This window comes from Puma concolor, chromosome B4 (genome assembly GCF_028749965.1).
Source record: "Puma concolor isolate L17-30 chromosome B4, mPumCon1.1.hap2, whole genome shotgun sequence".
Classification (NCBI taxonomy): domain Eukaryota; kingdom Metazoa; phylum Chordata; class Mammalia; order Carnivora; family Felidae; genus Puma; species Puma concolor.
Window position 1 is genome coordinate 12,563,659 of NC_141673.1, and position 13,103 is coordinate 12,576,761.

General features: G+C 43.9%; 1 protein-coding gene across 3 annotated transcripts in view; it reads right to left on the minus strand.

Moving 5' to 3' along the window:
• Positions 1–3,357: 3,357 nt before the first annotated feature.
• Positions 3,358–13,103, minus strand: part of HMGXB4 (HMG-box containing 4) — a 30,524-nt gene continuing 20,778 nt past the window's right edge. For all 3 annotated transcript variants that reach the window (XM_086712388.1, XM_025926950.2, XM_086712390.1), the window contains 4 exons: positions 11,717–11,822; positions 11,100–11,269; positions 5,975–6,097; positions 3,358–5,497 (listed from right to left, as the gene is read on the minus strand). In XM_086712388.1, the coding sequence (XP_086568514.1) occupies positions 5,453–5,497; positions 5,975–6,097; positions 11,100–11,269; positions 11,717–11,822 (444 nt within the window). In that variant the 3' untranslated portion in view covers positions 3,358–5,452. The remainder of the gene's footprint in view (positions 5,498–5,974; positions 6,098–11,099; positions 11,270–11,716; positions 11,823–13,103) is intronic.

Sequence of the window (13,103 nt, forward strand, 5' to 3'; positions counted from 1 at the left end):
AGTGTCTTCGCTGTTAGGACCTCACTATGACTACGCCCCCAACGCTGGGGTTGACAGCATCTCTGGCCTGTTGTCTCTCCGCCCTGGCAGAGCTCCTCCTATCTGATGTCAGGGCCTCCCTGTTGCAAGATGCACCTTGCTTGCAGTCCGCATTCGCTTACCTCACATTGGAGGCCAGCACCAGGGGATTGCGATCCCTTGACACAGAACCAACTCCATGAATTGTAGCGAGGAACGGGCTAGAGCCCAGAGTGGCAGAATGCACCCAGATGTACTCACAAGAGGAGCCTGGGACCCATTTCTGCCACTTATTTACTCTGTGATTCAAACAGCGAGCTTTCATTTTTGCTGGATGCTAGAATTAGATCAAGGACTGTATAAACTTTGTTGTAGGTCACAGGCTCTTTTGAGAATTTGGAGAAAACCACAAGCCTTTATGCAGCAAAAATACAGAGATACAATTTAACTTCAGGGAGTTTCTGGGGTCCCTGAAACACAGAAGTGGACCCCAAGTTAAAAATTTTAAGCATTTCAAAGGCCTTTCCTCGTTCTAAGATTCTCTTTTCAACCCTCCTGTGTACCATGTTTTAGATACTGCTCTTACACATTAGATCAGATCTGATCTATTGGTTTTTTCTTCTCATCACATGCACTCCAAAAGACACAATAACCACAGCTTTGGTAGTTTGGGCTACTGCAGGGTGCTTTAATATTTAATTGGTCACTGTGTTTGTGATTTTTAAATTGGGAAGGCTAGTAAATGGATTGTACCGATATGGGATGATGAAAGACCTAAATTAGGACTTAATCACTTCCTTACGTTAACCTGTTTGTGCAGACACAGTGGCTGAACATCTTTACTGTACAGTATAAAAACTTTATGGAAGTCATGTGCTGCTGTGCTTTGAAGTGTTTTAATAATGCCCAGGAGACCTATTCACAAATGCCCTTCCCCTCTACTCTGTGAGGGGCTGGGATACTATGTCACCACTTTGCTCACCATTGTTGTCTAGTACAGTGACTAAAACATTAAAATTTAAACCAATCTACCTTAGATCAAATACCTTTGGCATTTGGACCATAAAGGGCAGGATATACATTTAAGGTGACTTCCATGCCAGGCACCTTCCATGTTTTTCTTCATTTGAGCATATTGCTTGGTCGCATACATGGTATTTAGCATTTTTGGATTCTTCCATTGGCAGCCTTTCACATGCCCATGTTGGGTGGTGATTTATCTGAAGTTTTTGCCTCCTTGCCCCACTCTGGTTTAAAGTGGTTGTGGGCAGAAGATCTTGGGCTTTATTGACAAGAATGAAACAGCCATAAGTTGTATCCTTCACGGTAAAAAAGCTGAAACAGCCCCCATACTCCAAAACAGGGAGCGGAATCATATCAATTCCATGCAAACAGAATACTACATAGCTCTTAAATTAGAAGTATGTGGATTTGTCGACCCAACAGAGAGGAATACAAATGGCAAACATTAAACGTAGTACAAAACTGATTAAAACTATGTTTTAAAAGTGTTTGCTGGGGCGCCTGGGTGGCGCAGTCGGTTGGGCGTCCGACTTCAGCCAGGTCACGATCTCACGGTCCGTGAGTTCGAGCCCCGCATCAGGCTCTGGGCTGATGGCTCAGGGCCTGGAGCCTGTTTCCGATTCTGTGTCTCCCTCTCTCTCTGCCCCTCCCCCGTTCATGCTCTGTCTCTCTCTGTCCGAAAAATAAATAAAAAACGTTGAAAAAAAAAAAATAAAAGTGTTTGCTAAAAAAACCAAAAAGTGTTTGCTAAGGGGCGCCTGGCTGGCTCAGTCAGTAGAGCATGTGACTCTTGTTCTCCGGGTCCTGAATTCAAGCTCCGTGTTGGGCGTAGAGCTCATTAAAAAAAATAAATAAAATAAAAGCGTTTGCTAGCAAGGAGCAAATTCATTTAGTAAACAATACGTTTTAATTTTTTAAACGTTTTAGTAATATTGGTATCAAACGCCTGCTTGTGGGTAAAAATGGTTAAGTCCCCTAAGACTGACATACTGCATAAATGTAACGTAATCTATTACATCCTTCAAGTACTTTTGTTATTTTTATTTTTTAAATTGTTTATTTATTTTGAGAGAGAGCGAGTGTGCGGGGCAGAGAGAGAGAAACCCAAGCAGGCTCTGCACCGTTAGCAGAGAGCCTGAGGCAGGGCTCGAACTCATGAACCACGAGATCATGACCTGAGCAGAAATCAAAGAATTGGACGCTTAACCGACTGAGTCACCCAGGTGCCCCTCAAGTACTTTTAGATGAAAGTCAAGATCCTCTGCCTTCAAAGTGGTAAGACAGTAGTACGACAAGAAAGGTGAGGCCTGTGTAGTAAACGCCAGCCAGGACGAGAGAACATCTGAATAATGAAAGAGTTTCAGGTAGTTTTTGTACAATCCCATTTGCTCAGGACCGTAGGTAACAGAGAAGGATTCTGAGGCCTTCCATACACGATCCAACTTTTCAAGTGGCTTGGGGCCCAGTTCAGCTGTACCAGTGTGCTGCTATGGCCTTGCCCTTTACTAGCTGTACCACCTCAGGCGAAGTACTTTCCTCATTGGTCTCATTTGTAAAAGGGGAGAATACTCAGAAGGCTTGTGGGAGGACTGAATGTGAGAAAACATGCAAACCACTCCTTAAGGGTTATTCAGTGTCTTTCTTGCAGTCTCTTCGTAAGAGGTCAGTCTTCCCATTGACCGAATATTTCACTGTTTAGTAGGACTAGTCACACCTTGTCTTTACATTGAAATTTTTACCTAGAGAGGTCAAATCTCCACATATTAAAATGTTCACAGTATTTTTAATCATTCATGTCAGGCTGGCTGGCTGCAGGCCTGGAGGCAGGAGTGACCTTAACACTATTTTACTGGTGGGACTTTGGACACCCACAAAGACTAAGTGACCTATCCAACATCATTCATTAGGTCAAGACAGGACTGAAACGGCAATGAAATGTATCATGGTTAAGCAGAGGATTTAGATGTGACCCTTAATACACGACTGATATTTTCTTGAGTTAGACTAACACTGTAGTGTACACACAATTTCATTTACCAGTGAATAGAGCTTCTCTTACAGAGTCACTGGTCTTTAGTTTGCAAGGGAGAGAACACGAGAGACTGTACAATGTAAAAGTTAATAGAGACAGAGCAAGATGTAAGTTAGAAAAATGGCTAAGATCAGAAACTTGGCCTCTATTCCAGATAGAGATTTTTCTTAAAAAAAAAAAAAAAAAATCATGGTACAATATAGGTGAAAAATGACAGGTTTTAGAATTTCATAGCAACTTGCTCAGCAACAGGGAAAAGATAACCTGAGACCGGACTACAAATATTAAAAATGTGATTTTTAATAATATAAGTACAAAATTTTATTTCTTTATACAACTGTAATGGGATTTGGATCAAACCACTAGAATTTATTTAAAAAACAAAATAAAACAATGATATAAAAACTGCAAGAAGGTCTGAATCCAAAGTTTTTCCTCTAATAGTACCAAATACCACAAGGTACAGATTATCATACAAATGTGTACAAATTTAAATACAAATACAATAGGGTTGGGTTTTAAAGGAAAACAAACCAACAAAAAGCAGGTCCTCATCAGGATTTCATTCATGTGCACAAATGACAATGGTAGGACTGACTGACTTCTTTCCTACTAATCCTTGTCTTCAAGGCCCCTCCTTGATACCCTGTGTCAAACAGGAAGCTTCCACGGTACAGATGAGGCGTGGCACAGGGTCTGACACAAGAAATCAAACCCAGATCTGCTCTTCTTGATTTTGGTTCCCAAACACACCCATTTCCTTCCGTCTCCCCAATTAAACTTCCCCACGGCTCTGAGCTGAGGGCCAATCAGCAGCTAGAGCACCTTCAGGAAACAAAGCCCTGCGACCCCTCGGGTGGGGAGAAGGGAAGGGATTAATAAGTAGGATGCAGGCTGGCTGAAGGGTCCTCGAAGATCTACTTAGATGCTGTAGTGCTGTGCCTCGGCCAGGGGAAGAAAGCGCAGTTCCCCCGGAGCTTAGTTTTGGCAGGGAACCTCACACCCAGTTGGAAAACAACCCTCAAGCGTTCAGCTGTCTTCTTCGGAACTGGGAAGCAGAAGTCTGGTTCTTTGGAAAAGTGGGCAGCTGGGAATGGTAACATTCCTTTTAATTTTACTTTCTTGACATTATTGAATTATAAAGAATTAGAATCCTGACATAATGATTCCTTTTTGAGGCATGATACCTTAAAATGTAAATGACTTGGGAGTTTTCAGTGGAGATCAGAAGAAAGAAGGAGGGAAGAAATGACAAATCTGTGTCTTCCACGTGCTGTTGCTGGTGGAGGCTTTTGTTATTAAATTATATATACAGAAATTTACAGGATAAATTAAAATCTAAGAGATTTTAAAGAGTTAAATACACATAATTAAAACACACATTCACACGCGCACATAAATAAACCTACATGAGAATCGAGTACTTTTTTGCAATTCACTTATGTGTGGAATGCAGAACACTGGGTATCTGCCCACCAGGGGAGCCAATTGGATGAACCCAAGAATCACGCTGGGCCAAGTTCATCTTCCACAACCATCAAGCAACTAAGCAGCAAAACCTGTGAGGACTCGGCGGCTAAGCAAATGCTGCCAATGGAAGATACCAGCAATTAGTTCTGCAGATGGAATATTCTGGGTCAGCTCACAATGTATGTTCAACTTGTGCAGTCACAGCTTTACCCTCTCCAAGGTGTTTCACGCTGCTGGGGCTCACGTAACTCCTCGGCCCCTACTGAGGCTGCTAATGGTACCAATGATTACAATAAATTTTGAGACACAGACACCGGTAGAGCAGGAAACGGAATGAACCCCCTATGAAGTTCACCTAAGCCACTGCAGTGACTGGAAGATGGGAACGATTTTATCACCTCCTGCCTAGGTCACTTCAAGTTGAAAGGCTTTGTACGCTCTCAGTCAACTGGCATCTTCCCATAATCTTCCCTATTATACTTCAGACTGTGAGACAGGTAAGGCAAGTGGTCAGTGATGGGTCTGGAGGTACAGCTGAGTTTGGAAAAAAATCACATTTTTAGCTGTCCATAAAGAGATGCCCTTGGCACCCAGAACAAGCCCCCAGCCCCCAAGTTACATTGATTTTTAAGGCAGATTTATCCACCACAGGAGAAAAAAGAATCCCAAGTCCATATTCATGCCAAGGTTTCCTCTTGGCTAAACCTTTGCCATTTCATAAAATTATTAAAAGCAAAGTAGTTACAGTCCTATGTATATATTGTACATTATATATATATGTATATATATATATGTATATATATATAAAAATTTAAAACCTACACCCGGAGACCAGTGATCTGGCGCATCCACATATACACAAACCAGCAATGGGGTTGGATGAGGTCTCTGTCCCGGGACTCCTCGAGGTCACAGTCCAGGCATGATGTAAGCAATGTTGTCTAGTGTGTTTGACTGCAAAACAAGGGAAGAGGTTCAGCTGACAGTACTTTACCTTAGTTCCCTGAGACCTGTTTCTTTGTTCAGAGGAGAGAGAGGAGAAAGGAAACCGAGAGTTAGAGAGTGAAGCTGGCACCCTGCTGTCTGCTCCCCTGGGAGCTTTTCCGCTGACTCTTCCCATTAATCCTCGTGGAAAAGCGGCAGAAGCCTCCTCTTCCGTCTCTGTGTATAGAAATGCAAATAGGCAACACAGGAGGTGCGGCCCCTCAGGGGCTAGAATGCTTCTCTCCCAAGGACTGTTTTGGGAAACGGCACGTTTTCTAATTGCACGCAAAGCACAGCATGTATTCAGCAACCCGGTACCACGTTCATGGGCCAATATACGGAGGGAGCACCATCTGCCAGGAAGCCTGTGAGCTCGTTAAGGCAGGGCCTCCGTGGCTCCTGAGGGGTCTGGCTGAAAAAACGCCAAGGAAAACAGGGAAAACTCACCAAGACCTGCTTGGGACAGCCGTTCAGTTCAGGTAGTTGTGTGGTCAGACACGCCAAGGGGCCAAGCGCACAGATGATGGAATCCAGAAGCACTGACAGACTGCCTGACACAGCCACCATGCCCTGAAAGGAGAGCAGTAAGGGAGAGCAGGTTGTAATCGAGTCCCACTCCTGACTCTCCCTCCGCGTTCTGGTTGGTTTCCTCACATTGTTCTTTTAAGTCTTGCCCGTCCTATGCAACTTGCAGAAATGGAAGGTATCTGCTTTGAGAACTCTGTAAGTTGTTTAAAAAGAAAACTTTTACAATACATTCCCAAGTTCCCTTTCTATGTTCCTCCCCCATCTTACCCTCTGTGCACCCTAGGGTTAGTCACTTGGACTTCCCTACTCCAGAGAGCTCCTGGGAAGATTTGTGGAAGTCATGTGTGCAAAAGTACTTTTCTTATGAACTCCACAGAGCTCAAGTGTGAGAACTGAGAGGTCTACAGTCCTACGCATTAACATTTAACACAAACACACGCACACTTCTCCACGTACGTGGTTTTTTGATAGCTGATGATCCCACTTTTCTGGGTTGAGTTGTTCATCCTCAGAAAGAAGTGAATTGGGTTTATTTCAAATTTTAACATCTTGCCCAATGCATAATGTCTCTCTGTGATTCAAATAGGTAAGAAATAAGACTGCTTGCTGCAATGCACCTGCCTCGCTCTTGTATCATCTGCTTTAACTGAAGCCCTGTGAGGCTATGTCAGCCAGGGACACAGCACAGTCCTTCAGAGAAGGAGCTGTGGGCTCAGGACTGCCAGGTCCCCTACGCACTGCTTCTGTCCTGGGGCAAGATGCTTCCCATGCTGTGCCCATGAAATAGCCTAAGCAGAGGGGATTAAGGGAGATAACAGGTGCAAGGTACTCGGAACGGTGCCTGGTACGTGGTAAGTGTTCAAAAAGTATCAGTAATTATTACCATTATCACCAACATCTTCGTCTCCCAAACTGCATTCTGGTTGCCTGCTAGGTCTCTCAGTTTGGATGTTTCCAAATCTCAACGTGCCGTAAAGAGAAATCGCCTGCCCTCCTCCTAGCACCCCTTCTCTGCTAAGGTTACCACCACTCACACAACTGTCCAGTCTCAAGGCCTTGCCATCGCCAACTCTTCCCTCCCCTCTCCTCCTTGCAAGGGGGGCTGTGCAGCAAGGGGTTAAGAGCGTGGACCTTGAGTTGTGCCACCAAATTCAGGCCTCTGTTTTAGCACTTAGGGGCTCAACTCCAGAGCAAGTTACTTAGTCTCTCTACATACGTCTGTTTTTTTCTTCTGTAAAAGAGAGGGAACAAAAATTCTCCCCACAAAGCTGCAGTGTGAATTACATGAAAGAATCGATTTAAAGCCCTTTGAACTAAAGTTGGCTGAGTAAGCAATCAACCAGTTAGCAATTAATAATATTATTCCATTACTTTTGCCCTACAGGTAATTATAGCTAATGTTTTATGTCGGACTCTCCTAATGAATTATAAGCAACTTGAGGGCAGGAACCCTGTCATATTCCTTTTCATATCTTCTCAATAACTGCTGGTATTCTGCACAGAGGAAGCCCTCAATAAATATGTGTTGACTTAATTCAAGTCTTTGTCATGTCTGGACTGCATTACAGTTACACAACTTCTCCCCAAGTCAGGTGTCACTCCCAATCTAAAACAGAAGATACTTTCAGAGAAAACCAAATGAGAGCGCTGATCACATCCCTTCCTACTCAAAACAAACCAACAAAAATCCCTGCGGTTCCTCCATAGCGGAGAATAAAGATTTGAGAGCGTCCAAACCTTCTGTAATTTGGGCTACGGCCTTAATTTTCAGGCTTCCTCCATCTTACGTGTAGGATGGTCTAAATTGTCATCATTTTAGCAGTAAAACCCTTTTTTCAAATAAAACCTGACGTGGAAGAAACAAAGCAAACGAACAAAGGGGGAAAAGAAGAGTGAGAGCGAGGTAAACCAAGAAACAGACTCTTAACTATGGAGAGCACACCGCTGGTCACTGGAGGGGAGGTGGGCCGGGGGGGGGGGGGGGGGGGATGGGTGAACCAGGGGAAGGGGATTAAGGAGCTCACTTGCAATGAGCACCGGGTGACGTACGGAAGTGTTGCATCACTATAGTGTACACCTGAAGTTAATATTACACTGCATGTTAATTAACTGGGATTTAAACGAAAAACTTACAAAAACCCCAGATGTGGAGTCCGATATATAAACCAGCTAGAAGACCTGGTTAAAGTGGGAGTGGGGGGCTCCTTTCATCCGTCTCCGTAGAAGACCCCGATTCCAAGCAACGGAGATGCGCACTGTTTTCTGGCTTTGGAAGGTCTCTCTCCGACGTCTCCAGGAGACAAAACCCTCCAGATCCCTCCAGGCCCTGCTGGAAGAGCACCTCCCTTTCACAAAATCCCTCTTGAGTCTCCCTGACTCTCACTGGGCTCTAGCTTCTCTCACCGCATCAGCTGGCCTCAGGGAGACAAGGTCAGGAGTGAGGCACGCCGGGCTCTGCCAGAGTGTCAACTTGTAATCGCCACTTAACGTTATTAGGCCCCTGGTGTCCCATCTATAAATGAGTGACTTGTAGACACCAGTGTTCCTTGAAGTGTGGTATGTAGTTTCAGGTGGCACGTCATTTTGATGTATGCCCATTGTGATGTACTACGTTAGGAAAAAATTAGAATATCAGACTTGTGACTCCTTTCGGGAGTAACAAAGATGTTCTGGAATTAGATGGTAGTGATGGGGCCACAGTTCTGTGAATATACTGAACACCACTAAATTCTACAGTTTCAGAAGGTGAACTTTAAGGTATGTAAATTGTATCTCCATAAGACTGTTACATAAAGGGGGCTAGAGAACCTGCATGAGTCTTCCCCCCCCACTTTTAATGTTTTATTTTTGAGAGAGAGATAGAGAGAGACAGAACGTGAGTGGGGGAGAGGTAGAGAGAGAGTGAGACACAGAATCTGAAGCAGGCTCCATGTGCTGAGTTGTCAGCATAGGGGCCAACATGGGGCTTGAACTCACGGACCACAAGATCATGACCTGAGCTGAAGTCGAACACTTAACTGACTGAGCCACCCAGGCATACTGAGCCTTCCCCTTCTCTGGTCACCATGTATGTGTAACTTTTTCAAAGCAGCTGCTCACAGAAGCTGGCTTGTTTTTGTTTAAATGTTTATTTATTTATTTATTTATTTTTGAGAGAGAGAGAGAGAGAGAGAGAGAGAGAGAGAGATCGATCACGAGACGGGAGGGGCAGAGAGACAGAGGGAGCGAGAGAATCCCAAGCAGGTTCCGTGCTGTCAGCACAGAGCCAATGCAGGGCTCAAACACACGAACCATGAGATCACGACCTGAACTGAAATCAAGAGTCAGATGCTTAACTCAGTGAGCCACCCCCGTGCCCCTTAATTGCTAATTATATGTATGTTCTATCTTTCCAGTGAGACTGTAAGTTTCCTGATGATCGGAAACCATCAGGAAGCAAGTCAGATTTTCTACTCTCACAAGTTTTTTTTGTTTTTTTAAATAAATGTTTATTTATTTTTGAGAGAGAGAGAGACAGAGAGAGGGAGGGAGGGAGGGGATGGGCACAGAGAGGGAGTCAGAGGATCTGAAGTGGGCTCTGTGCTGACAGCAGAGAGCCCGACGTGGGACTTGAACTCACAAACCATGCGATTAAGGCCTGAGATGAAGTCAGATGCTCAACTGACTGAGCCACCCAGGTGCCCCTATCCCCACAAGTTTTTGAAATAATGCCTAGGTACTCAACAAGTAGTTTCTAAACTAAATGGAAATACCAGGGGAAGTCTGGAATACAGAAGGTGCAAAAAACAAATCATTTTTATTTTTAACTCTTTAGGAAATTGAGAATGATTAAATACGAAAAATAACTAAGGATCCCAGAGCATTTTACTCTTGAAGTATCTACATCCATTTAAATACCTGAGTCTATATGAAAATACCCCAGTTGTTTTGAAATCTGCTAAGTTATTAAAACTAGCCAAAAAACTTAGGTAACCTTCATCTTTTGTGGCCTTTGGCATTTTATTTGTTGCATAACAGTTCAACTTCCACAGAGAAGCAAGTGAATAGTTTTATGTTCCTACACTGATTTTTATGGCTTTAGTAGTGGAGACTGATTTCTTTGCTGAAATGTCCTATCAGGACCCAGTGGAAAAGTGAAATAGTACACGACTGGGTTAGCCAAGGGGGTAATATGATTAGAAATTGAATACGGTAATAGAAATGGAACATGACAGCTTTTCAGGTTAAGTGATTTTGAAATTGAAGCTTAAAAGGACAAAGATCTCCCTAGGGCACACAGCACTGTATAATTCAAGCACGCAGTAATAAAGAGCTTGAGAACCTCAATTTCCCTATTTGCTACTTATTTTCAACGAAGTAGAGGAAGCCTTAATCCCCTATACAATTTACTCTATTTAAGACCTTACTGGAATTGTGCAGAAAAATTGAAACTCTCTTAGAAGTACCAATGATCAAAACTTCCATGGGATTTGTATTCACTTTTTCCACTGCATTTTTTTTTTTTTTTAAATTTTTTTTTTTTTTTCAACGTTTATTTATTTTTGGGACAGAGAGAGACAGAGCATGAACGGGGGAGGGGCAGAGAGAGAGGGAGACACAGAATCGGAAACAGGCTCCAGGCTCCGAGCCATCAGCCCAGAGCCTGACGCGGGGCTCGAACTCACGGACCGCGAGATCGTGACCTGGCTGAAGTCGGACGCTTAACCGACTGCGCCACCCAGGCGCCCCTCCACTGCATTTTTAAAAAATCAAAATACAGGATGATAGATCAACTGTATCTCAATAAAAATTGGGAAAAAAAATCATAGAATACCTAACTTCTTTTTGTGCCATTGTTCAACAGGATGGGGTAAGGGTAGACTTTGACAGCCAGTAGATTCCTTATCTCTAGGGGTTTTCACGAGGACGTATCTTGTCACTCCGTCCTTAGCGCCTGGCATGATCTCGCACAAAGGAGTAGTAGTTGCTCACTGGGTGCACATGGAAGGAGCCAACAGATCCACACCGTATCAGAAACTGGAGCTATGCTTATGGTGCCACTCACCTCGGTTTCCTGCAGGCGGTGTCCAATGAGGCTTAGGGACTCTCCCAGCAGCTGTAGATGAGCAGCGACATCAATGGGCTCTGTCTCAGGGGCTTTGGCTGGCGAGGCTGGTAACAGCATGGTGGTGGGTGGGGATTTCTTCTGGGGAGACAGTACTCCTGCAGAGGAAGCTGAGAACAGAGACGAAATAGAGAGACAAAGCTTACCCATGGCCTGGGACACCACAAAAATCTTCTTCCTGATTTCCCCGTTACGACCTATACCAGGCCTTAGCAGAACTGTGGACTGTGGGCCAAGTCTGTACATGTTTTTGCATAGCCTGTGAGCTAAGAATGGCTTCACATTTTTAAATGGTTGTAGAAAAAACAAAGGAGAATATGTGACAGAGAGTGCCTTTGGCTCACAAGATCTAAAATATTTACTCTCTGCCCCTTTTTAGAAAAAGTTTGATGACTTCTGATTTATATTTTCTAATTTTGTTTTTTTTTTGCAATCGATAATATTCAGTGATAATATGCGGGTATCAAGATCTGCTTCTGATATAGGCTGCACCCCCAATTTCCTGGTTAGGAAGCCAAATTCACCATGCTCTCAGGAAAAGAGGTCGGAGCCCCTACCTTTTACTTTCACGGGAACTTCCGAGCAGGAGGCTTTTCTTTTCACAGTTGTAGCTTCTGCTTTGTTCTGTTTGTGTTGCAGATACTGAGCTTTTTGCTTCCAAATCTGCAATCAGATCAGGGCAAAGCAAGTTACCATAAATGAATCCGGACAAAACATACAAGGGAAAGCAGTCACGGAAGGGGAGAATGAAGAAAAGAAAGGGAAAGGAAATCCTGGAGGGGGGCAGACAGAGGGTTGATGCTAACTTTTTTTTTTTTTTTAAATGTTTATTTTTGAGAAAGAACATGAGTAGGGGAGGGGCTGAGGGGGATGGGTGGTAGAGAGGATCCGAAGCAGGTTCAATGCTGATAGCAGTGAGCCCGATGGGGGGCTTGAACTCACGAACTGTGAGATCGTGACCTGAGTGGAAGTTGGATGCTCAACTGACTGAGCCGCCCAGGCGCCTCTTAATGCTAACTTTTACGCTGAGGGTTACCAAACAGGCTTCAGATGGTGACTACAGTGATACCTAAGTACAGGACTGCAAACGTTCTTCCATGCTAATGGTTAGGTCTCAGAAGAGATTTGAGATCACTCGGAGGTCGAAATGGAAAATCATAGGGTAAACACCTGGCTCGGTATGATGTCCATGTGGTCCAAATAGTTCTTCTGACCTGCTGGTTGGCAATGCCAATAACAGGATGACAATGACACGGAAAACAGAAAGTAAAGATAACCTACCCAGGTGACAATAATTTCACTGCTTCACCCAGATGAGCTGTGCTGTAAAGAAAGACGGTAATTCTAGTTCCTAGACCAACCTTCACATCACCCAGTTGAAAAGTGACTGTGAATGATTCCAGTAGAACTAGTTATCATTGTGTTGCCGGCTTCCTGATAGGAGGGTATATTATTTGGTATTGGCTGATGAGGATGATGGCCTGCAAGCCACTCACCTAGTAAACACAGCCCATATTTTTCTCATTTGCAGTAACCATGATGCAGATGACCTTCCTCAGTTCTCGGACCTTTACTGACCAGTGGCTGTTTGCAGGAAAGGGGTCTGATCTTAGATTCTCTTTTGACCCTTCATCACTCCCCAACTCAGGTCATCTTTTGGCTCAAATGGAAGGCTGCTGGAAAAAAACTAGATGAGGCTAGAAAAGATAGCCTCCCTGCAGTTAAATCCACACTAGAGTAAACTGGCACCAGCCAGTGTTAATGCCCTCTGCCAAACCATTTTCTTTTTTAATTTTTATTTTATTTTATTATTTTTTTATTTTTTTAACGTTTATTTATTTTTGAGACAGAGACAGAGCATGAACGGGGGAGGGTCAGAGAGAGGGAGACACAGAATCTGAAGCAGGCTCCAGGCTCTGAGCTGTCAGCACAGAGGCTGACGCG